The 24,806-nt window shown below is 38.2% G+C and overlaps 1 protein-coding gene across 2 annotated transcripts; it reads left to right on the forward strand.

Annotated features, from left to right (window-relative positions):
- Positions 1-289: 289 nt before the first annotated feature.
- On the forward strand, positions 290-23,022 carry SPARC (secreted protein acidic and cysteine rich). 2 transcript variants are annotated; one of them, XM_026685972.2, is made up of 10 exons: positions 290-353; positions 10,498-10,567; positions 11,931-11,981; positions 13,156-13,240; positions 15,571-15,692; positions 16,468-16,588; positions 18,747-18,880; positions 18,986-19,134; positions 20,961-21,109; positions 22,349-23,022. In XM_026685972.2, the coding sequence occupies exons 2-10, from the start codon at positions 10,511-10,513 to the stop codon at positions 22,375-22,377; spliced, it is 897 nt and encodes a 298-aa protein (XP_026541757.1). In that variant the 5' UTR covers positions 290-353; positions 10,498-10,510; the 3' UTR covers positions 22,378-23,022. The 2 variants fall into 2 exon arrangements, with proteins under 2 accessions (XP_026541757.1, XP_026541767.1); XM_026685982.2 differs by having other exon boundaries at positions 11,934-11,981.
- Positions 23,023-24,806: the final 1,784 nt, after the last annotated feature.

Consider the following 24,806-nt stretch of genomic DNA (forward strand, 5'->3'; position numbering starts at 1 on the left):
TGAGGCAATAGTTGCCATAAAGACAGCAACAGCCTCTTTCTTACTCTCTATTCGACTTCACAAACTCTGACACTGTTTGATTGCTCTGGCCTATAATTTAAATGTTGGCTGCAACCTCAGAATATATTTTGAGAGGAGGAGGGGGTGGGGAGGGAAGAGAAGGTGAAAGCCAGCCCACTTGTAGCTGGAGAGAAAGAAACAAATTTGGAAAATAGAAGAGGAGGAGGAGGAGGAGAAAGCAAGCCCAGCCCAAGCACCCGCGAAACAGTTTCCTGTTGCCATCCTCCAAGATACTTAGATTCCTTCAGACCCTTGAGAGAGACTGAAGTTTTCTCAGCTGCCCTGTCCTTGAGGTATGGCATCAAAACCTACTTTTCCATTCTCAGCTTTTATTTAGTCTTCATTTTTCTTCCTTTATCTGTTATATTAAGCAAAAGAGTCCTGACTGGGCCCAAAACTAATATCTGCATTTGAAGAATAGTCTAACATGAATAGCATTGATATGTAAGAATGTTCAGTATTTTCGTTACATTCTGTACTGTTGGGAATTCTGCATGCTGTGCCTAACTTCTGTTTTGCTGCTAATTGTTTTTATTAATTGAATTAGTTTAATATAACACCCATATTTGGCAACAAGTATCAGTGCTCTTCTCTACTTCCATCTTCAACTTTATTTCTTACTGTTTTATTGCAAAGCAGAATTTATTTCGATCTGTATAAGCGTATACAAAATGAAGCATGCAATTCATTGCCTTTAAAATTCATTGCCTCAGCATTCGTTCCCTGACTTTACAGGACTAAAGTAGAGAGAATTAAATTGTTTCCCCTTTCCAAAAGAGTCCTTTATTCCTTCTCCCAGTTACCCTCCCAAAAGTTTTTTTTTGCAATTCAGTGAAGTCAAATTGAGTTATTTTGAAATGTAAATGGTATTCTCTTGCAACATAAAGAAAAAGGTTCTGTTGTTTAGGGCATGCTATTCCCTTTCAGAGGCAAAACTTTGAAAACAACAAATGCAACAACTTTAAATGAAACTATTCTGGAAGCACGGTAAATTGGACAAAAGAGTTGTGCAAATGCCGGTGCAGAGAGATGAAAGGAAATGCATGCAGAATACCATGAAACCCGTTTAGACAAAGCCATTGTGTGCCACATAGGCAGAGGCGGGGGGGAAAGGGGAGGGGGGGGGGGGAAAGAGATATCAACTTTTCACATTTTTGCCAAGCCCCACCTACGGGGAGGGGGAAAAAACCCTTCTCTGGTATGACTCTTTCACAATGGAATGTCGGCTCCCATGGAAACCCTTTCAGGGACTTCTGGTTCAAGAGATGCCCTGTCCTTTATGACCATAGATGTGAAAGGAACGGATGCAGTTGGGGTGTTTTGTATCAATGTTTTGACCCAAAATACTGCTGGTTTGCTATACTGCATCCAAAAGACAAAATGCAGGACACTTCAAGTTAATTAAAAGAAATTATTCTACATTGTCTATTATTCAACTCAAAGTTTAGTTTGTGTCAAGGGTCATCCAAGACCCAGGTCTGAATCTGAGTCCCATACTTAGTATTTCAAACTTAGATGGTTTTTGAAAAGGCATCTTGAAAGAGGAAGGATTATACAAACACAAACTATAATAGCTGGAATGATTATCCTTTTTGTAAATAAAGAAACAAAGGGCAGAAGCACCATTGCTTTTAATTTAGACTTCGTTGTGCAGGTAGTAATTTAGTAACACTGTATAAGTAGTCATTCTCTGCAACAGTAAGAAATAGGCTAATAACTTTTCCAACTGTGAGATAAAAGTATGGGGTTTTGTAGATAATGATAATGCAGGCTATTATCCAGTCCAAATTATCACTTTCCTAATGTTTGACAATGTTGAGACTGATAAAGGAGAATATTTGTAGCTCACGGTTGAAATAAGGGGTCTTTGGTGTTCTCTGAGTTTAGTTGTTTTCTTGCAGACCTTTCATTGCCCAAACTAGGTAACATCATCAGTCTGTAACAAAACAACCAAGTTCAGAGAGCACCAAGGACACTTCAATGTTGGGACTTGACAGTAAGTCTATTGAACAGCTGGTTCTGCTTTTGTAGCATCATGGAATGCATAACATAATATAATGAAATTTTTGGGGGGAACACTGCAGGCAAACTAAGCCCTATTTTCCAGTACTGGATGTCTTAAGAGTACTTTTCACTCTCTAGTGGTAAATCTGTGTGAGTCTTACCATTCAGTTTGTAGAAGAGAAATTTTAGATACCCCTGTGCTGCCAGATCATCCTTCTCTCCAGGAAATAGGACATCTCCCTAGAGGTTCAGTGATGATGCACAGATGGCTGCTGGATCGATCTCTTCCTTCTTAGTGGGAGAGGCACTAGGAGAATAAATTCCTCCTGTCCCTTTTGCACAGCAAAGAATAGAAGGGCCCAAAAGGAATGCAAGAAACTTGGGTTGTAGCTTCTTCCCTGATGTCAAACAGAAGGGAAGACTGAGTATGAGTTGGCCATCACATGGCAAAGTCCGAATTCCTTGCATTGATCAAGAAACTCCTTTTTTTCTTTTCTTTTGCTCAGTGGCCATCACATGGCCATCACATTCACTAATGGCAACAGGTACACTCTGATAGTTTTGGCCAGAAGTGACCAAGCTGTATTTAGGCACAGCAATTGCAGGGAGGAAGTAGGAGCCAGTGGAAAAAAATGTCTGTTAATTGAGTATGACAGTGGTGTGCAACTTTTACTGAGACCAAGACTTAAGTTGTACTTTGAATTGTGCCCTGGAGTCAAATCAAAAGTTTGCTCCAGTCAGCTGTTTAATAATTTCTCCCTTCTGTCAATTAAAAATTAACAATTGGATAAGAAGTTGCTTGAGGGCCCTGGGAACCACATTCAAGACTTTAGGGGACAGGAGGCAGCCTGGGGGCTCAGTCTTTGCACCTCTGTCTTCTATGTGTCGTAGCCAATATATTGCAGAATTATCTTCAAGTTCACTGAAGGCATTTCTGCAATAAGAAATTTCTGGCACCAGTGGACAATTTATATCTTTCCAGATCTTGGACCGAAGTACTCATGGTTATATGGGAATGGAGTTTAATACAACATTCTTCATATCCATCAAACATATTTTTCTCAAAAACAAGTCAATCTGAGGTCTGAATTATGGGCAGTTGTTAAGGTGCCAGATCATCCGTGCTATTCACTTTTAAATTTTTGCCTGGCCTAGCATTCCTAACAGCTTGCCCTGGGAACCTTCAAACATGGGAATTGATTCTTAGTCTCAGGTAAGGGCCACTGGAATATAACATAGAATGATCAATGAGCTTTCTTGGAGTTATTATACTAAAGGTTTTCTCACATCCATGAACCAGCTTGCTATTAAAAGGGGAATGCTAGACCAAGATTGACAAGGCTGAGGTTCAGACTCCACCCACTCATGAGGGATGATTCAGTTTAAATTATTCTCCAAAGTACCTGAAGGCAGGACAAGAAGCAATGGGCGGAAACTAATCAAGGAGAGAAGCAACTTAGAACTAAGGAGAAATTTCCTGACAATTGGAACAATTAATCAGTGGATCAACTTGGCTCCAGAAGTTATAAATACTCCAACACTGGAAGTTTTTAAAAAGATGTTGGATAACCATTTGTCTGAAGTGGTGTAGGGTTTTCTGCCTAGGCAGGGGGTTGGACTAGAAGACCTCCAAGGTCCCTTCCAACTCGGTTATTCTATTCTATTCTATTCTATTCTATTCTATTCTATTCTATTCTATTCTATTCTATTCTATTCTATTCTAAATTACCTCAAGATATAAATAATAAACTGGGATTTCAGGGAGGAACAATATACATTGCTATAAACTCCTGGACAGAAAGAAGGATATGAATTATTTTTACAAAATGCGAGCCATTATAGTTCCACATAGCGTAATCCATTTGAAGTTTTTAAATAAATCTTCATCTAAATATATCAGGAAGAGAAGGTATGTACTTCTTATGTACTTTGGTACATAAGAATAGTGTGCATGGGATAACAGCACCAACATGGAATTTTAGAAGAGGATTGTGCCAAGGGATTTACTTTATTTAATTGAAAACAGGAAATCAAGTAAAGGATGGGAAACGGATACATTTTTTTTCTTTCAGTTAAACTTTGATATTTGGATATGTTTGTTAGTAGTTTCACATGAAATTAGATTACATATCAGTTTTTCAATTTTGGTATGACTGGCAGATGAAAGCTTTTCCTTTTTATATAACTAAGAACAGATTTATTCACAAGGGCCTTGAGTTAATTCAACAATTTTTAGGTGTGCGTGGAAAATTGCAGTCCAACCCTCCAGCTATAATTCTTGTTATGAACAGACACGGCTAAAGTTAAAAATCCTTAGAGTGTCATTGTGAATTTTCAAAAAATGTCCATATCAATATAGCTTCAACTTGGGTTCCTTTTAGATTTTTTAATACTGTACAAAATAATTAGTGAGTAAAATATGCCACATCTCACTGAAGAACAGATCCATCTTGTCAGTATTTTTAAATAAAAATCCTTTGAAGAATCATGTTGGCTTCAAAAACAATCGTGCCCCTTATTACAGCCTTAAAATTTTGCCCTCTTCCGTTAACAATGGTCTATTACAGCAAGTATTACTGTAAATTCGAAGGCTGAATTACTTTTCTTCCATGATTTTATGAGTGTTAATTACATAAAGCTTGACTAAGACTTTTTGCCATATGGTTCTGCTGACATTTCTAGGCAGGGATCATAACAAGCTATTTAAAGCTGGTGATTTCAGGCATTTCTCCTGCCTCTGTGAAACTCAAGAGGTTAATAAAATAATATACAGCAGAAATTTGAGCTAGAGATTTTGTGATTCCTTCAGCATGGTTGGGAGATGAAAGAATGTGGAATAGGTTGTTCATGATGGGTACTAAAAAGCAGTTTTATAAGAAACAAATCTGCTAAAATCTAAATTGGTTCATTTCAATTTTATGTAGTTTAAACCTAAAATCATATTCATACCTGGTCTAATTATACAGTTGATGGCATTTGAAATTCATTCCATCCATTACTTACCCTGGAAATCATGCAAAATCCTTGGCAGTTCTTGTTTTATGTTTATGGATTATGTACAATGTGCCTGTGATCTCTTCTATAGTTAAATGAAGTATAGCATGTAAATCCAGAGACCACATCTGATCCCTAAGTATAACACAATGCCTTAGTTACCATTGTGGGACTAGTGCAATGCATTGTAAATGAAGCTATCCTTGAAGATCACTCAGAAGTTGCATCTGATCTAGAATATGGTGGCATGCTTCAGTTTGCCCATATAACAATGCTGTACAAGCTGCACTCATTATCAGATACTTCCAGATCAGTGATGGGATTCAATTTTTTTTACTACTGGTTCTGTGGGCGTGGCTTGGTGGGCATGGTGTGGCTTGGTGGGCGTGGCAGGGGAAGGATACTGCAAAATCTCCATTCCCTCCCCACCCCACTAACCTGCTTTCCAGCTCCGTTCTCCTGTGCAGGGCAACAAAAGAAGACCCAACCAATCAGCTGGGACTCGGGAGGCAGCGAATAGATGGGGGTGGAGCCAGTCAGAGGTGGTATTCTGAACCACTCAAAATTTCCACTACCGGTTCTCCAGAACTGGTCAGAACCTGTTCCAGTTGCTATTCAAGGTGCTGGTTGTTACCTATAAAGCACTTCTTTGAACAGGGTCTAGTTATCTGAGGAATTATCTCTTACCCATGATTTATAAGATCTGACAAATTAAGCATGCTCCAAGCCCTGCCTTAAAAGCAATGCAAGCTGATGGGACCCAAGAGGTTTCCTTTACCTGTTGTCACATCGACACTCTGAAATAGCATCCCTCAAAATGGTTTGAGTGATCCCAACCTTGTTTTCTTTTCAGCAGGCCTTGAAGACCTGGTTCCCCCCACTACACACACACACACACACACCCAGGCTCAGGTTAGATGGGATAACTGTCCTCTGAGTGTGATGGTGCTGTGTTAGCTTATATTGGTTGCCTGTTTGTTCCCATTTGTCACTTGCATTTGTGAGATAATCAGCCTTCTAAATTGGATTTATAATTTTAACAATAAATAATCACAACTAATGAACGCTGATAGATAACATTTCAAATACAGCACATATTTCACATGGTGGTCAGAACAGAATCCATCATCATAGCTCTCTAGATGTCCACGGTTAGCTAAGAACAAAATCAACTAAACCACAGTTTTAGCATAATGGCTAAGTTCAGTCATTGTAAATTATTTTTTTAATCAAAGTTTATGGAGAAGTTCTGATTTCCAGTTTTCCAATTAGCAAATAGTATCTATCTATTTAATGGGGACATTTGTGTCATTAACACAGCCTAACATGTTGAAAACATGCATGACAAAGATATCACTAAAGTGGGATAGGTAATTATTAAATATAGTATATAGATAGAATAAGAATATAATTATGCACAAATTAATATCTGTAAATATTACACAAATGATTCTTATATGATAAGCACCACAAATAGCTGTTATTGAGTGATATGTTTTTATGTTTTTAATGTAATGAAAATTCAATAAAGTTTATTTAAAAAAATAAAGTATTCTTTTATCTTATTCCCTTACTTAAAAGATAAAAACATTAATACCAGGCTAATTTGTAACATGGGATAATTAAAGTCCTGTTGTAATAATTCATTACTATGTTCAAATATGTTATATAAATATTATTCTCAACATGCTCTAGCTTCTATGATGCATGATAATTCATCCATAATTGTCATCTATCTGTCCTCAGGTAAATAATAATGATGCCTAGGAGATGCTACTGGCAATTGCTAGGTAAACAGTTCTATCATGCAAACTCTGAAAGACTGAAATGAAAGCTAGGGAAAATGGAGGGTAGTTTAAGATTTTAGAGATGGTACCACACTTACTCCTTAAGCAATCCTCTGAAGCCACTTTTTTTCAATCAGGCAAAACCAGATCCACACAGAGCTACAAAATCTAGACGAACACACAATTACAGAAAATGCACATGCTTAAATTAAAGCTATTCTGACCATCTGTGGTGGTGCACAATGTGAAATCCAATTGTTCACACATTTTTTTCTATATACTGAAAGTTGGTTTTGAAGTTGCCACACCAACTTTAAAACTGGGAATTAGTTCCGAAAGAGAAGGGGAGAGAGATTGTATGCTGATGGGGGAGGCAAATGGTATTGTCTGGGAGAAGAAACTGAGAAAAATAACACACGAGCAAGTGAGGTGGCAGAGAAGTGAATTTTGGTCATTGAAAGCTGGAAAATGAAAATTACTCTTCCCTAAGAGAAAAAGAGAGGAGACAAGCTACTTAGTACCGAAGAAGCAAATAATGCTGACCTTAATGAGAAGAGAGAAGAGAGGGCCTCAGTTAAGTGGAGCACAGTTATTACAGAAAGAGATGGACGAGATATGCAGCTAACGAAAAACATGTTTTCTTGCATGAAATCTATCCACGTTGCCTTGAGCAGCCACAGAAAGTAAACTTAAGGCAAGGGTCTTCAAACTTGGCAAGTTCAACTCCCAGAATTCCCGAGCTAACATGACTGGAGGAGGAATTCTGGGAGTTAAAGTCCACAAGTCTTAAAGCTATCAAATTTGAAGACTCTTTTTGTTAAGGTGACATCATTACTATGAAATAAACTTGCACTCCACTTAAAATGGGCAAAATCTACGGTTAAATTTGCAACACACTCTTTATTGTTCCCAGTCTAGTACGTTGAGCAACATCAATTGTCCACCTATTTTAATTTCCCAGAGTGGTCATGATATAATGCTTCTCTGGAAAAACTGTGGAAAATTGAACTGTGGAAAATCATATCAGGTAGCTGGATTATGTCCCCACTCTACCAAGAGCAACCCAGAAGTTGCTTCAAAACCTCTCTCCCCATTTGCAACCCTATTAATACAAAGGCAATTTAGCACTGAAGGGCAGCATTCATAGGAACCTGTGTGAGGACTATGAAACAAGACCTCATAGCAGGAGAAGCACACTATTGTATTCTATGGGTTTATGGTAAAGCACCAGCTAGACCTCTCAGCCAAAATATCTATGCAGTTTTTCTCAAAAATAAGTTAGTTGATGAGGCTTTTCTTTATATTTTGTTCTTCAAATAAACGTGTTTCCTGTCTCCGGTGACAGATGTTTATGCAGGGCCTATTTGCTCAAACAGTCTTTCTACTTCCAATCACAACAGTGGAAGGACTGAGCATTGACTGGTGTGTTGTCTGATGGTCTCCAAACTCCGATTGCAAAGCCAGGCCTTGAAACCTGGTATTCTCTGGCACTTGGAGGACCCAGCAGAAATCTTAACCCAACATTGACAACTGTGTCTTGAAGGATGCTGTTTTCTGAACATCCACCCCTCTTGGCACCTCATTCATGGAGTTCTCCTGCCTTGGTTGTAAATAGAGCCAGAGAGCAAGGCAAATATGCCAAACTTCCTGAAGCATAAAAAAAGCCCTTATAAATCTGGGATGAGGGAAACAGCCAGATTCAGCTGTACTTTTCCACCCGAAAATGCCCTTGGAAGGAAAGAGCTAGTGACCTCAGCTTCAGGTTTTGGCAGTGATGGAAGATGCTTTCAGTGGTCTCTAAAGCAAATAAAGGAGAGAGAGAGGAAGGGACGCCATGTACTGAACGGGAGTAAAATAGGTAGGAGTAAAAAGAGGAATTGCTTTAGCTACTCGCTGCCCCTGCGTATAAAAAAAAATCTGGATCTATGACGTTTTAGCCACACTGCCGGTTATAGAGACAACCACATTACATGATTTCCATTTGCACCTATTTCTATTCCACACCTTTTGGCTATTGCTGTGCTGTAAATATAGGCATAAAATTCTGAAACAAATCAACATTGAGACAGGTTGTGAGAGTTGAGTGCCTTCAATTCGGGCTTCGTGTCTCAGAAAGGAATTAGATAAGGAAATTCCATCTTTCAAAATAAGAGGACAGATGCTCCAAGAAGTTCTTGAGAAGCTCTTTGGATCTCACTGTAACAAAGGAAAACCAGATAAAAATGCTTATAGTGCCTGGTGAGGGTTGAGGACAACACAGAGGCAGAATAGATATCCCAGCAGTAGGAGCAGAGTTCTAGCACCAACTTGAGAACTCCAAGGAGAAGTCTTTATTTGCTAAGCAAAGAATTCAATCTTTCAAGGTTTTCTTTGAGTGCTTCTGTTTGGCAAAAACCTGGATGAACAAGAGTGGGCAAGCTTGAATACTATCGCAAAAGAATAATAATACAGGTTTCCACCAACAGCTATGCACGGATTTTACATAATCCCAAGAAAAGGAAGCCACATAAATTCAGTTTTTCATATTTCTACATTTGTTTGATCTGAAATTGAACTTTTTATTGGGAATGTTGACTTCTGGAAGAAGCATATTTCTGGACTTCCAACTCCCAGAATTCTCTAGCCAGTATGTCTGGCTGGGGAATTCTGGGACTTGAGGTCCACAGCTCTTAAAGTTGCTCAGGCTGGATATACCTGGGGTAGAGGAAGAGAGTCAATGCAGCCATGTCCTTCCTGCTTATTATCCATTGCCTGACTAAGAGGTCCAAGGTAGTCTTCATAGGTCAGTGAACAAGAAGTGTTACTGAGTATGCAAATGCAGTTTTATTCCAGTGCATTTTTTTCCTGATAGTGCTGGTGCTTCAGATTTCTATTGGAATTAGTAATTATCTGCTATCTTTCCTCAGAGGGTTGAGATTCGGTTAGGAACAGAAAGTTCTGGAAAGTCTATAGTTGGATAATAGTGGAGCATTTTTCAATCCTTTTTTATAATGTGGGATATTTTTTATCTGGACCAAATCAGAGATTGACAATTTGTTGTACAGGAATTATAATGTGAATAAAGCCTCAAAGCCATTGGTGGAGCCCCAGAACTAAATAAAATATGACATAATGGTAAAAAAAAAAAAAGACTCCTGACTCATGCCGTTGCTGAATATCCCAAGATATCAATGCCTGACATTAAAATAGTATGAAAGTTGACAATTTCCTGAGATTTTTGTTATTATAAAGAAATATTTTTATTTTTCTGACCACTTAAAGCCCCAATGAAACACTTTATGGATCATCATTCCAGATCACAGATTGGGACAATATGCTCGGTTGGCTAGATAGTGGTTCAGTTTGTCTTGTAAACCACCTTAGATGATGACTATAATGGGAAATCATGAGCAACAATGGGAGGGAAGATGACCTGACATTGTGTGCATGATAATGTTATCTAATTTCCATCATTTGTGCAGTGATATAATGGATATGACATTGTGATGTCTGTTGCTGCATACTGTATATTGCCTTGAGTTCTATGGAAGAAGTGGGTACAGATATTAAAAATGAAAGATTCAGATTCAAAATACTGATACCTGTGAAATATAAGGGAAACAATACATTCCCTCCAAAATAAACTATGGTTCTTTTTTCTCCGTAAACTCAGGTTTCAAAGAAAGATGCGGGCCTGGATTTTCTTCTTCCTCTGCCTGGCAGGCAAGGCGCTGGCAGCTCCAGTGAGTATCATTAGCTCTAAAAACCCATTTTCTGAATATTACAGATGCTGCAGTTTACAAACTCTCCACATTGTACTGTAAAGTTAAAAGTATGCACTTCAGCCCACAACACTCAGAAATAGTTCAGCACTGAAGATCACTGTCAACCTTCCTACCCAATTATGAAAGCTTCCAACTTCTGCTGATTAAATTTTATCCAGTTGTATCTCATCCACTCTGCAGTCTAGTCCAGCCAGGACCAATCAAGGAATTTTGACAATGTATGACAAACTATAAAAGCTTTTAGCAAGGTAGTCATAACAATTATATTGATATATCCTTTTTTTAGTAAATATATCAGATTGAGAGCTACCCAATATATATAAGTGCATAGCCATCATGTTGTTCATTTCCAAAGTAAAAAAAGGGAAATTAATAAGTGAAAGTCATTGAAGGCATGATGCAAGAAAAAGAATTATAGCTAAATCTAATTTAGACTACTACCATTCACTATCCCACCCCTGACTATGCCACTTATTTATCTGTTCTTGGAAACCATTCTTGCTTCCACCAAGTCCATGTGCCAATTAATTGTTACATTTTCTTTAAATGTCTTACCTTTCTCTTTTTTGATGATTTCATTAACTTTCAACATCATCCAATCACAACTTTCCTCTGATGTCATTCACTATTTGATTTTCATTTGAGTCTTTCATCCATTCTAGTCAGTCATTTGATCCACATTAATTCATCCCCTCTTCATTCTTGACACCCTCTCTTCTTTTACCTATTTCATCTTCATTCAATTTATTTTTATGTATCTCAGGACATACCCGATATTATATCACAGTGTAGGCAGAGCAAACATAACCATACCATAAGCAAACTACTTCAAAGTCATATTTTAACGTTTCTCAAGTTATACTCGCAGACTTATCATTTCATGAAACAGTAAAATAACCTATAAACTCCAATATTATAACCAGTATAAAAACAACAAAGATAAGAAATCCCCTGAGAAATAATTATGTGCATTTATCACCAAGAGAATGTGAAGGATATTTTGTATTGTTTATAGGAGTGCAGTATAGCCAAGGAGTGTTGAGTGCCTTCAATTTGGGCTTTGCCTCTCAGAAAGGAATTAGATAAGGAAATTCCATCTTTCAAAATAAGAGGTCAGATGCTCCAAGAAGTTCTTGAGAAGCTCTTTGGATCTCACTGTGACAAGGGAAACCAGATAAAAATGTTTATAGTGTCCATTTGATGAGGGTTGAGGGCAACACGGAGGCAGAATGGATATCCCAGCAGTAGGAGTAGAGTTCTAGCACCAACTTGAGAACTCCAAGGAGAAGTCCTTATTTGCCTTTTTCTCTCTCTCTTACAGCAGGATGCTCTTCCAGAAGAGATGGAAGTTATAGAGGACCCTGCAACACAGGTAAAGAGTAACAAAGTGCTAGCCCCTTCTTTTGCTTCTTTGATGCTGTTCTTACATGCGAACAACCCTAGGAGTGGGATGGAGAATTAAATAGCTTTAAATTCTCAGGACAGAGGATAACGGCATATATGTTCATCTCCTGCTGCTACAGTTTTCCTAACTGCAGCTCGTTTACTTTATTTCATTCATTTGTACCTGCATATCACACATACAAACACAATAAATTCTTGTAGGGTGATGTACTCCCATTCAGACTTCCACTTAAGACTCCAATTCCTTTTTCAGTATACTCATTGCTTTTTCTTTCCTGCCCTCAGTTGTCTATCCAATCACAGAGCCAGAGCCAGAGCCACCATAACTGCTCAGCCTTGACTCAGCTGTTTTGTGGTTATCTCCCCTCCACTCACTTTTTTCTTTTTCCTTAAAAAATAGTTTTTACCCTCCACTTTATAAACACATCTCTCTTATACATGGTTGATACTGTTTAATTTGAATGAATATAAATGCTTAGAACATTACAATATAAAATATCAGAAGTAAAGAAATACATGTCAGGAACAGACTAAACAAATTATTGTTTGCCTACAGCAACCGCTTTTAAAAAATTAATGGATAAAACTTAGATGGTCACATAGCTTATATGCCATAATCTTAGGTGGCTCTCAACAAAACCAATAAAGCAGCAATAAAAATAATTATGTCACCTATAAAAGGAGGCATTCGGAATTGTTTTTTTGGAAAATATCAATAGCTATGACCTAAAATAATACCTTGCTTCTTAAACTTGGGGTGCTTTTTGTAAATGTGAGGGGTGTGTTGCATGTGGGTACTTTAAATATACTAGAAGGCAGCATTCTTCACCCTGGTACCTTCAAAGTGTGTTGTTGCACTTAAATTCTTAGTGAATTCTGTAGCCTAAAGTTTTAGGAAGGCTCCAAATTGCAAAAGATTAATTTGGGGTATTTTTTGTTTTTTGTTTGATATTCTACTGTTTCTATATTATGCTACTGTTATGAGCTTGTCCAGAGTCATTCAGAGGCAGGTGGCAGCCATATTGAATAAATAAAAATGGCTTACAAGTAATAGTGTAATATGGGTACAGTATCCACGCTGCAGAAACAAGTCATCCATCAGACTCTAACTGTAATTGATCTCATTCCATCTGTTCATTTAGGAACCAGTTGGAATCAACCCAGTCCAGGTGGAGGTTGGCGAGTTTGAAGAGACCACTGTGGATGTTGAGGAGTTTGTGGCTGAAAGTAGGTGGTTGCATAGCTAGATCCCTAAGATGTACTGATATAAAGTATTTTGTGTATATGCAAAATCTATGCATCTGTAACAGGTACATACACTTTATACACACAAGATATCAAGAGAACTGAAATTGGCATCTGTCATCATGACATGTGCAGTAAGCCCATACCTAGAGGGCAAAACTTCAAACCAGCACAAGAAGAAAAAATAAATAAGATTTTCCATTTACAAAAAAAAGAAGCCATATTTAGAGTGGAAAAGAATACACTTTGGGGTGTTCCTTTGTATCAAGAGCCCCAGTGCATATTGTACAGTGGTGTTATATTCCTATATATTAGTCTGATCGGGAATAAGAATCAAATGGGAATCGTTTAACAAAGAAAGCATTTGTCTCTCACATACACAGACACAGGGTTTGACACCAGTTTTCTCCTCATTTATGGGAAGGCTCATGGAGTGTTCACTGGGTGTTCACTGGGAATCAGGAATGATAATGACACACAGTCTATCATCAGTCAATCAGTTAGAAGCATTTATGTTGAAATCCCATACACACATTCCTCCTTGGAACAGAGAATCCCAAAGGTGCTTTTTTCAAGAGGCAACTGGACTCCCTGATTTTTCTTTGAAGACATTTCATTTCTCATCCAAGAAACTTCTTCAGCTCCGACTGAATCTCTAACCCACCAGCTGTCTGCAAGAAATATAAATCCTACCATTCTCCACCATCCAATCAGAGCTGAAGAAGCTTCCTGGATGAGAAGTGAAACATCTTCAAAGAAAAAACCCGGAAGTCCAGTTGCCTCTTGAAAAAAGCGACTTTGGGACAACCATGACCTGGATGACTGAGAATCTCCATGGACGAACAGTTAGAGAACTGAAGTGCATATATTTTCTTCCATTTCATTACATGATTCTTGGTCTTGGACTGCACAGTTCAGATTTTCTCCAGGACAATAACCAGGTCCCTAAGCTGGTTTTTCAGGTCTTCCAACAGTGCATTCTTCACTATTGTAATTGAGGTCCATCTACCTTGCTCTCTTGCCTCCCACCTTTCCCTGCATTAGAGCCTTCTCCTCCAGAGAGCTAGATCCTCTCATAACATGATCAAAGTAATTTGAGCCTGAAGTGCATAAGAAGTTCATAAATTTTCATATGGGGCTGAAAAGAATCAAGCAGGTTATTGTATCAGATCTGGAATGTAAGGAGAATCAGGTGATGCTTAGGAAAAATTCCCCTCCCCTTACACTGGGTATGGCATTTTAGGTCCCAAACTGGACAATCAATATGTCTCTTTACACCACCTCAGAGCAAAACAACTCCACAAAATGATTTAATTGCAAGGAGAATTAGAGTAAACCATGCAGGGGGCTTCCATTTCCCTCTCCTTTCTCCAAGGGGAAATAATGAAGTTATTCTCTTCCTCATGGTAATTCACTATAGATTGCTGATCATCTCCTCCCACTAGCAACAGGACAAGAGCAATCCAGTCTCTCTTAGGATACTTATACTTATTAGGTGATAAACTACCAGGTCTCTTCTTTTCCCACCAGTTCATTTCCTGCCAGGGAGCAGATGATATTAGCTATGGGAAAGAGTGGGAGGGGGACTCACAGTGAGTCATCACAGCAGTGCAGGCAGGATGCCCATTTATATTTTAAAGAATTTTGAAGGGAATAAATTGTCTGAGGATGGATATTATTTATCTGAAACCAATCTACACTTCATTTAAATAGTTTAATTCATCTTTTGTTGAATGTTATTAATTGATTAAATGAGAAACACTTGAAATACATTCATCCAGAAGTTCACAAATGCATTAAGCCAGAAATTCCACAAACTTTGTAGAACGACAACTATGCTTTGTGAGTTTCTGCAAGCAAAGGGAAGACCAAAGCTAGGAGAGAATTTGTTCTTGTTTTGCCTGTGTATGCTTGATCAGGGTTTTTTTTTTTTAAGTACAACCCCTTCAAATTATTGGGATCTTCTGGAGGATTCTAGTTTGTGAATCCTACATTGGATATTTGTTTTGAAAATATATGGAAACATTAAAATTCCATAGAAGAATTTGCACCATTCATCACAACCAAATACTGGTTTTGATTGGTTGGTCCTGGTAGTTTCCATGTTGCTCCAGTCAGTGATAAATGCAAACAACTTAACTGGACCTTAAAATTGAAGTGCATAAACTTTCTTAGGAGGCTCTCCTGCATCTGATGAGCTACTTTAAGCTTGAGTGTGATGCTTATGGTTTTGTCATGACAAGTCCTTCAGTTTTTGTGAAGCAGTATCAGCCCTTTTTGGATTCTAAAATGGCTTCTCGGATCTGCCTTAGACCCCTGCCAAAACCATCACTGCAAACATGGCAAAGTCTGTGAAGTAGATGAAAGCAACACTCCAATGTGTGTATGCCAAGATCCTTCCACCTGCCCAACCAGCACTGCAGTGTTTGAGAAGGTAAGCAAAGACTTTAGTTACAACACAAGGTGAATAAATATATACCAGTATAAGACAAAAGAAAGATACTCAGTTATCGTGCAGCTGAATTATAACTACATATTCAAGATTGTAATGAATTGCATGTCAGGTTCTGCAATGAAAGCCGATGTAACTATTGTATAGGTTACTACCAGTTTATAAAAAAAAAAACATGGGGAGGATTGTCCTTTAACTTTGGAGGAAAAGGGATCAGGAAAGGAGAATTTATCTGGACTCATGCAGGGTAAGATTATGAATGAAGTCCAGATTGGCTGGCAGTACATAATTCTGTTCATTTCTGAACACCTGCAATTTTAATCATCACTCCGTCTTTATAGATTGCAGAAGGCAGATGAGAAAGGCAGATGAGCTTTCCAATGGTTCTCTCTGTGTTGGATAAATAACAGAAAGCAACATTGGGAGGCTTCAACTCTACTATTTAGGATTTGCTTTGTGGCCTACCACAAATGTCTATCTTGAACCTCATACTCATTTAATATTTATACAGCATGCAGCTGTTTGGAAACAGCATTCATCATTTGGAAATGCAGTGACATCAGTGAACTTTCCGTTGTCTTTGAATTTGAGAATGTGAGCTTAGTCCTTGAAAGAGTCCCAGTTGCATTTTGAGTCATGGAATTTGACAGATGGAAGTGTAATCTGAGCAGACTTGTTGATTTGTTGTCATAGAGTAGGAGAAAGACCATGGTCCATTTGGACACTTTTTCTAACACAAACAATCTTTTTCACAAAGGTATGTGGTACTGACAACAAGACCTATGACACCTCCTGCCACTTCTTTGCCACCAAATGTACCTTGGAAGGCACCAAGAAAGGACACAAGCTTCACCTGGATTACATTGGACCTTGCAAACGTGAGTCATCGTCCTTAAGAATGGAACAGTCCAATTAGAAAATAACTCCTTAGGAATGCCCTTGTTAGAAATGACCATGTTTTCATAATCTAGGGACTTCGACATTCATGCAGTCTGAGGAATTTGGAACTATGTGGAGGCCATATTAACATGGAATGCAGGGTGATTTTGATAATAGGTACCCTGCAAGTTTTCTGTGCCAGTTGGTAAATGATAAATCATCCAGTGTTGAAGTCTAACTTTAATCTATTCTTTGATTGTCCCAAAGGTGCTTTTTCAAGAGGCAGCTGGACTTTCTGGTTTTTCTTTGAAGATGTTCTGCTTCTCATCTAAGAAGCTTCTTCAGCTCTGACTGGATAGTGGGGAATGGAATGGACATCATCTATCTCCAGTCTACAACATAGTCCTTTCAACAGTTCCAAGAAGGCACCACACCCATTTGCACCACTCAGGTGACCCTGATGACACAGATAAATCTCCAGGTGGCCTTAATGACTCACTAAAAGAATGCAAATGACCAGCTGTCTGCAAGGAGTATAAATCCTTCCATTTCCCACCATTCATTTAGAGCTGAAGAAGCTTTTTGGATGAGAAGTGAAATGTCTTCAAAAATAAAAAACCCAGAAAGTTCAGTTGCCTTTGGGACAACAGTGACCTGGATGACTGAGAATCTCCACAGACTATTCTTTGATGATGACAGTTTGTTTCCTCAGCTCCTTTATTCAGCAATGCTTCCTAAAGGTTAAGCCTTATTCCACCCACCACCTCACCCCTGGCCATTCCTTCATTTTTATAAAGGACATTGCGCATATTGCCAGAAAAACTTCTCTTTCCCTCTTTGTTCAAATAGCAGAACACAGACAATGATAACCCATCAGTGCTTACTCATTCCCTTTCAAACTGCTGAGTGTATTCCCTCCACCCAGTTTCTAATATTCCATAAATACTTGCCTTTGCAAGTAAGTTTTTAGCATTCCCATTCCTCGCACATACACATACATTTCATGATTTTACTCATATGCATTTAAGTGCAATTGTTTGATGCTTTGGGAACCCTTTGTTCTGAAAGTTCTGATAAGCTAATGGTCAGAAGGGGAATTCGTTTAAAAAGAAACACACACAGAGAGACATAGAAAAGCCTCAAAAGTCATCAGCAATGCAGAGGGAATCCTGTAAAAGCAGCACTCAAACAACTTGGTTAACCTAGCCAATTCTAGGTACTACATGCCAATAAAAATCACATTTGAGGGTTTTCTCCCTAGATGGGATAAAAGAAACATTAACTAGGATCTGGGTGGCTACAGCATAGGATCTGGGTGGCTACAGCAGGCAGGCTTTCCAAAATAAAATTAACCTAAGAAGAGGATGGTTTCATTGGAACATGGTCTCTATTGTCAATCCCTTATCTCTCTGAAGCTTAATAAACATGACTACTTTTAATCATTCTTGGTGAAGGAAATGGAAACGGTTAGTTTTAACAAATCATATAATCATACCAATCCATCCAAAAAACTTTTAGATATAATGTCCAGGAATCTCCAAGAAATTTAAGTGGATCCTTCTCTAACTTATCTACATTTCTGATTTGGAGTGTTAGATTCCACTTCCTGCTTCATAAAATTGTTTAGTTAAAGGAGCAGGAGGAATCTTAAAAACTTTTTAAAGCAAAAACCGGGTCAATCAATATCATTGTAGGTGACTAAATTCAACTTTAAAATATCTTTCAAAAGTTCAGGCTGGCTCAGAATACTGAAAATAATGTCTGGAGCAAATTGAGAAGATAATTTCTGTGCAATGCAGACCTTATGGTGCATATTAACAGACATGGATAAAACTATTAACGAGCGTGGCTATTAAATGGTCCAACTGTGCAACTGTGTTGGGGAAGGGAAGCAGTGAATTGGAAGGGTGATAGAGGGTGGAAGAAATGTTCCAACAGGAGGGAAATGATGCACATCACAATGCCACAGCTGTGGAGGAAGGGGATGTAATTGGAGGCACAAAGCAGCAGCATCTCTGTCCTATCACAGAAATTGCAGCTGGTCTCTTTCTGCTATTTATTAGTCGGAATCAATGTGTCCACTGCTGAATATAATAGTTCTTTGGTTATTTTTTAATAAATTGTGCCTGGACTGATGGGGCTCTGGTTGCATTTCAGTCATCCCTGACTGCCTTGATATTGAGCTGGCTGAATTCCCTCTGCGTATGCGCGACTGGCTGAAGAATGTGCTGGTTACCCTGTATGAGCGGGATGAGGATAACAACCTGCTGAATGAGAAGCAGAAACTCAAGGTGAGCAAGAGACACACTTAAGCAGAGCTCTGTAGTTTATGATGCTTTTTTTTTTTTTTTACAAAGGCATGCAGTTAATATCCCCCAATGTATTTTTCTGACCAGGTGAAGAAGATCCACGAGAATGAGAAGCGCCTGGAAGCTGGAGATCACCCAGTAGAACTCCTTGTCCGTGACTTTGAGAAAAACTACAACATGTACATCTTCCCTGTGCACTGGCAATTTGGACAGCTAGACCAACATCCTGTTGATGGGTATATACTGCTATTCGTAGCTTATGAGAAACTTGGCATAGAGAAGTCCCATTATCTCATTAACAAAATTAGATCTTGGTTACTAGTGGTCATCCTTTAGCAAGGTGGGGCTAAAACATTCACCTGGGATACAGAAATCAGGACTCCAATTTTGTTTAGAGTTAACAGGTGAAATCAAACAAGATAACAGGTAAAATTAAATCATCAGTGAGCTGTAGCACTATTAAAAAAAATCAGACCCTGATCTCAAATAATGACAAGTTGTTCATTATAATTGATTAGGACTTTTATTTCCAGGATCACTAAATAGGATTTTTTTTTCAAATCCTGAGGTGTATTTCATTTTTTTAAAAAATGTTTAAAGATCTTAGCACAATATATAGAGAGAATAAAACTAACACTCTGATGCCAGACTATAAAAGATCCAATGCAGATTGCATTTGTCCTTTAAATATTTAAGCTGAGATTAGGCATAAAATACTTATCATCATAAGAAGCTTCTTTGTAAAGGTGTTTGACGGAAAAAGAGATAATGGAAAACTCTTTGTCCCATAAAACAGGAAACTGCACATTTTACTCTGGAAGGCTTATTGATATATTATCTAAGTTAAATATATAAAAGGAGAAAGGTGCAAGATAATAGGGGATATAAACAGGATTTTTTTTCTTTTTATGGCCCCCATGTCTGTTAATTTGAGGTAGAATCTGGGTGCCTGGATCAGTTGGTGGGGTTCAATTTTTTTTTACTATCAGTTCTGTGGGCGTGGCTAGGTGGGCATGGCTTGGTGGTGTGGCAGGGGAAGGAAACTGTAAGATCTTCATTCCCTCCCCACTCCTGGGGGAAGGATACTGCAAAATCCCATTCCTTCCCCACCCCACTAACCTGCTTTCCAACTCCGTTCTCCTGTGCAGGGCAACAAAAGAAGACCCAGCCAATCCGCTGGGACTTCGGAGGCAGAGAATAGATGGGGCAGGGCCAGTCAGAGGTGGGATTTGCCGGTTCTCCGAACTACTCAAAATTTTCACTACTAGTTCTCCAGAACTGGTCAGAACCTGCTGAATACCACCTCTGGACTGGATGGAGCTGAGCATTTATTTACTGGCCAAATGCCCTTCCTGACACCTATGTTTGCAGCAGATTTTTTTTCAGTACGGCTGCAAAACTGCCCATTTTGAGTGAGAAATATAAAAGGAAAGTGATTAGTTAAGCATCCAGTAAGACTAATGCACATAGAAAACTTTAAAATATCTTATGAAAGAAAAGTTGGGGAGCATGAGTTGAAAACCTTAGCCTTGTTCCCTTTGGTGGGTAACTTTTGACAGGAATTTCAGGGATAGAGCCCTGATCCTGCCTCTCCCTCTTATTTGTGATTCTTCCTTTCCTCTATTTCCCAAGCCCTCCTGTCAGGTACAAACAACCAGACCCACACTTGTACAGTTCAAACAGGCTATTTTATTGTTAAGGCTCAAAGCCACGGGAGGGGGTGGGGAGGTCCTCTTATATTTACATAATAATTCTAGAATAATCTAATCTCCCTCTTGGGACGATTGTTCTCCAACACTTCCCAAGCACAGTTGGGTATTCTCTGTCATCTGCTCACATCTCATGCTCAAAATGTTCCTGAATAAAAAAGATTATAAGGTAGAGGTAGAGCAAAATCGTGCAATCATTGTCTCTCTTTTTCATAATTGCTTTTCCAGGTTATTTGCTCCAGGTTGTTTGCACAGTTATTTTTTGCAATGAAATGATGCTGGGGATTCATTCACCCATCATGCACTCTTTCTGGGAATGGTGTTAATTGTGCTCACTTTGATATTCCTTTCAGATACCTGTCCCACACTGAATTGGCCCCACTCAGAGCTCCCTTGATCCCGATGGAGCACTGCACCACTCGCTTCTTTGAGGCATGTGATCTAGACAACGACAAATACATTGCTCTGGAAGAATGGGCCAACTGCTTTGGCATTAAGGAAAGTAAGTATCACAAGAGGTTAGCAAGGCCACATTCAAGACCCACATACTGTTGTGGGGCAGGCTTGAGCTCCCGTACTTCGCTCCAACCCCTGCCAGGGACCTGAAAGGAGCTCCCAACTGGTCATCACTCCCCCCCCGCGCCAGATAATGATGATATCACCTGCTAATGCTTTCAACAGGAAGTGCCTCAGTGCTTCTGACATGAGCGCAATGCAATCTATGGTGACCACAACTGAAAAAGGGAGAGAGGAGAAGTGGCCTTAATTCTAAACATCTCTAGAAGAATATCTGTGCAGAGAAAAAAAAGTGCTGATCTACAGTGAGATTTTGAGCATACTTGCTCAGCAGTAAATTTGTCAGCCTTATGAAACTTACTCTAGATAGGTGTATATAGAATATCAACCCGAGAAGCTTTATGAACTGGAATAAGTGATGATGCTCTTGGTGAACACTGATTTTAGTAATTACCAATTAGCTGAATTGGCTAACTGAAATTAGCTGAAGCTCTTAAAGACCCTTTTTTTCATTTGTATCCCAGCTTTTCTTCAAGAAATTCAGAATGGCTTATAAAGGTAGTCTTTATTTAGCAACTGACTCGTCTGATTGTTTCGGTTATGACAGTAATGAAAAACTAACTTTGCACCAGCCCTCATATTTATGACCTTCACAAGTCTGTAAAACAAAAGAAAGCTGAAGTAAGATCATAAGCCAAGTCACAGTTATACTTACCAACCCCTTTGCTTAATGACCAAGCTGCTGTTCCCAGTTCTGGTTGCTAAATGAGATTATCTGTAACCATATCAGAGAGCTTCCTTAACCAAAACTGTTTAACTTTAATGGTAAAACGGAATAATATATGCATTTAGAATTTCTAAAGGCTCAACATTTTTTCACAAATCATTCTTCTGCATTTTAACTAGCCAAGCATTCCTATTCCTCAGTATGGCTCTAAAAACCTCTTTCTAAAATAGCAGTCTATTAGCCAATAGTTTATAGCTTATTCTCCAAGCTAATATCCTCCAGAGATTACAACTTTATAACTCTGAACACCGTGGGCAGGAATTCTGAGAGCAGTAACCATTGCATCTGGTTGGTACCAGTTTGGAAAAGACTGTTCTTTAGATAACAAATCTAAAATCTAAATCCTAGGAGAGGTGATTGAATCACATAAATGTTGTGTAAGACAGTGTCAGTAAGCATTTTTCTTACATGATGTCTTCCTTTCTTTCTTTTTTACAGAGGACATTGACAAGGATCTTGTCATCTAAATTTAGCAGCTTCTTCGTCTGTTATGCACAAGTTGTGTTCTTCCGTTTTAACAATTTGAAGAGTGTTTTTCTTTATTTTATCGGGGACAAGGTGCTAATATAGGTCTAAACATATACATTAACGGTGCTAAAAAAAGAAGACAGAAAGTTGATAGTAGCTTAATCTATACCACTAGATCACTTTGCTCACACACTCATTGTGCATTTCTATTGACCTTTTAATTTGATGATACCAGTACAGTAATTAAACACAAATCTGTTCCAACTTTCTACTCCTTGGACTATTTAAATTGACTCTAGCTGATAGACTCAAGACTATTAATCCCCTAATTTCAAAGAAAGGCAAGAAAGGAAGATAAACCAAAAAATGTGTGGAGAGACTGGGCTTTACAAAGTCAAGTGTTGCAAATGTTTTATGAAAGTTTAAGAAACTTCGATTTTATATGATAGTGCAGTGGGAATGGCAGGGGAGAAGATGGGACTGGACTGAAAATTCAGAAAGGCGAATGGGACAGTTCTTGAATGTAATGGTAATTGGGCACAAACTCAAAATGACATAAGCAGAAAACAACTGAAGTGTTGGAAAGTTTCAGATCTTGTAACCCTCTCATCCTCCCACCCTTTAAAAATAAAAAGTTAAAAATGCTTCTGCTTCACAGCTACTCAGTGACTGTACTGCTTTTTGCTGTGTTTCTATGTCTTAAAAGTTAAATTTGGTGCTTTATCAAAAATTGGTTGTGGCTGTTTTTACTGGGTCTTTCTCTTTTGGTGATTTATTTGTAACGGATACACATTCTGACACAACAAATCACATGCCTCTGATTCTAATGTCCTCTCTAGATCCCTATTCATATTTTTTCAGCCGATAATTTCAATTCTGCCCTTGGAGGTAAAACTTCAAATTATGTGATACAGTGTAAAAAGTGTTCAAATGTTTTTTGAGTTTGCTTACTAATTAGTGATTAGTAACAGTGATTTGGTTTACAAATTGTATCCATTCATTTTTATATAATCATATTTATTAAATAAACCACAATTGATTTATAAATTAAAATATCTAAGTTCACAAAGGACCACAAGTCAAAAGCAAACAAATCACATTATGATTTGGTATGATGATTTAACCCAGCCATGTGATAGATAGGTGTATTTCCATATTGGAGGCAGGACATAGGAACAATAATTGACACTGATCATTTGATTCGGCTGAATGAAATCAGTTTTGCTAAGATTCAAATAACATATATCTGCAAATTTATGTTAATTTTTATGTTGCATGACACCTAGAAATTATAGTTCCAGGAGTAGCTAGAACCTCAAATATGGGTTTTTAAAATCTTATACTCAGGATGATTCTTTGCATAAAATATAAATAAGTATAAAATAAATTCAAACGAATGCCTTTACACATATTATCTATTTAATCAATTGATTTACCATATTGAAAAAGAAGTCCAAAATCTATCTACCTATACAAAGAGATGTTGCATCTTCTTTTTGTATTCCTGTTTTACAAAGGACAATTGACTGAAATCCTGCAGTGGAGGAATAAAAGCTAGGAACCAGTGGTTAAAATCTTTGATTAACTGTGTTATCGAAAGATATATTAAGGTTTGAATGAAGAGTCTGTTTACTCATACGGAGTTAAGGAGATATTAAGGGAAAGAAAGGACTGCAGGGTTTTAAACTGATTTGAATTATTCAGGAGAATAATGTCTCCTTTGTCCCTAGTGTGAATAACAAGCACAGCTGCAACAGAAAATTAGGCATAGATGGTCTTCAGCCAGAAATATAAGAAGTCTCAGCCAGCACCTTAAAATCTGACCTCCCACTCTTGAGATCAGCAAGAAATTCCAGCACATTTAAAGGCCACTAGGCTGGGCGGCTAAGAAGGTGATTGGGTGCCACAGAGATATACTTCTCACCATAGCTACTTCTGTTCAATGATAATAGGACAGATTCTATTCATTGGAGATGGTACAAAATTCTGTTTCACATTATAACTGGTGTACATGCCCAAAATTAATAAAATTTGCTCCCCTGAGGCTCAGAGAGCAGAAAGAGGTTGCCATTCCCAGATTCTTCAACCCGTTTCTCATGCAACATCAGTGGAAAAAGAAATCAGCATTATTTAAAACAAAAGGCCATGTGTACACAGAATGAATAATTTTGGTCACTTGCAGACACTGTTTACTTATTTAAAAATTAAAGAAACTCCCTCATCTTCTAACCAGTTCTGGGTGGCCCCTAATCAAAAATTAAAGCAACATATAAAATCATGTTAAAACTATAAACACCTTAAAGACCAAAGCTAACAAAGACCTGGCAGCAAATCAACCACCTGTGTAATTATCCAATTCCCTCAGGATTCCTACAAACATAGTACACGTTTATGGCAGTATTAAAGTTATAAAACTCGAGCAAATTTA

This window comes from Notechis scutatus, chromosome 2, assembly GCF_049901735.1.
Source record: "Notechis scutatus isolate UNSWTSFEM ecotype Mainland chromosome 2, rNotScu1.2, whole genome shotgun sequence".
Lineage (NCBI taxonomy): Eukaryota > Metazoa > Chordata > Lepidosauria > Squamata > Elapidae > Notechis > Notechis scutatus.

Bases quoted from the DNA above. Each gene is read 5' to 3' on its own strand.
- SPARC (XM_026685972.2), top strand. From the start codon at position 10,511: ATGCGGGCCTGGATTTTCTTCTTCCTCTGCCTGGCAGGCAAGGCGCTG. The intron at 10,568-11,930 runs GTGAGTATCATT...TCTCTCTTACAG, and splicing joins GCAAGGCGCTGGCAGCTCCA to CAGGATGCTCTTCCAGAAGA. The intron at 13,241-15,570 runs GTAGGTGGTTGC...GATCTGCCTTAG, and splicing joins TGAGGAGTTTGTGGCTGAAA to ACCCCTGCCAAAACCATCAC.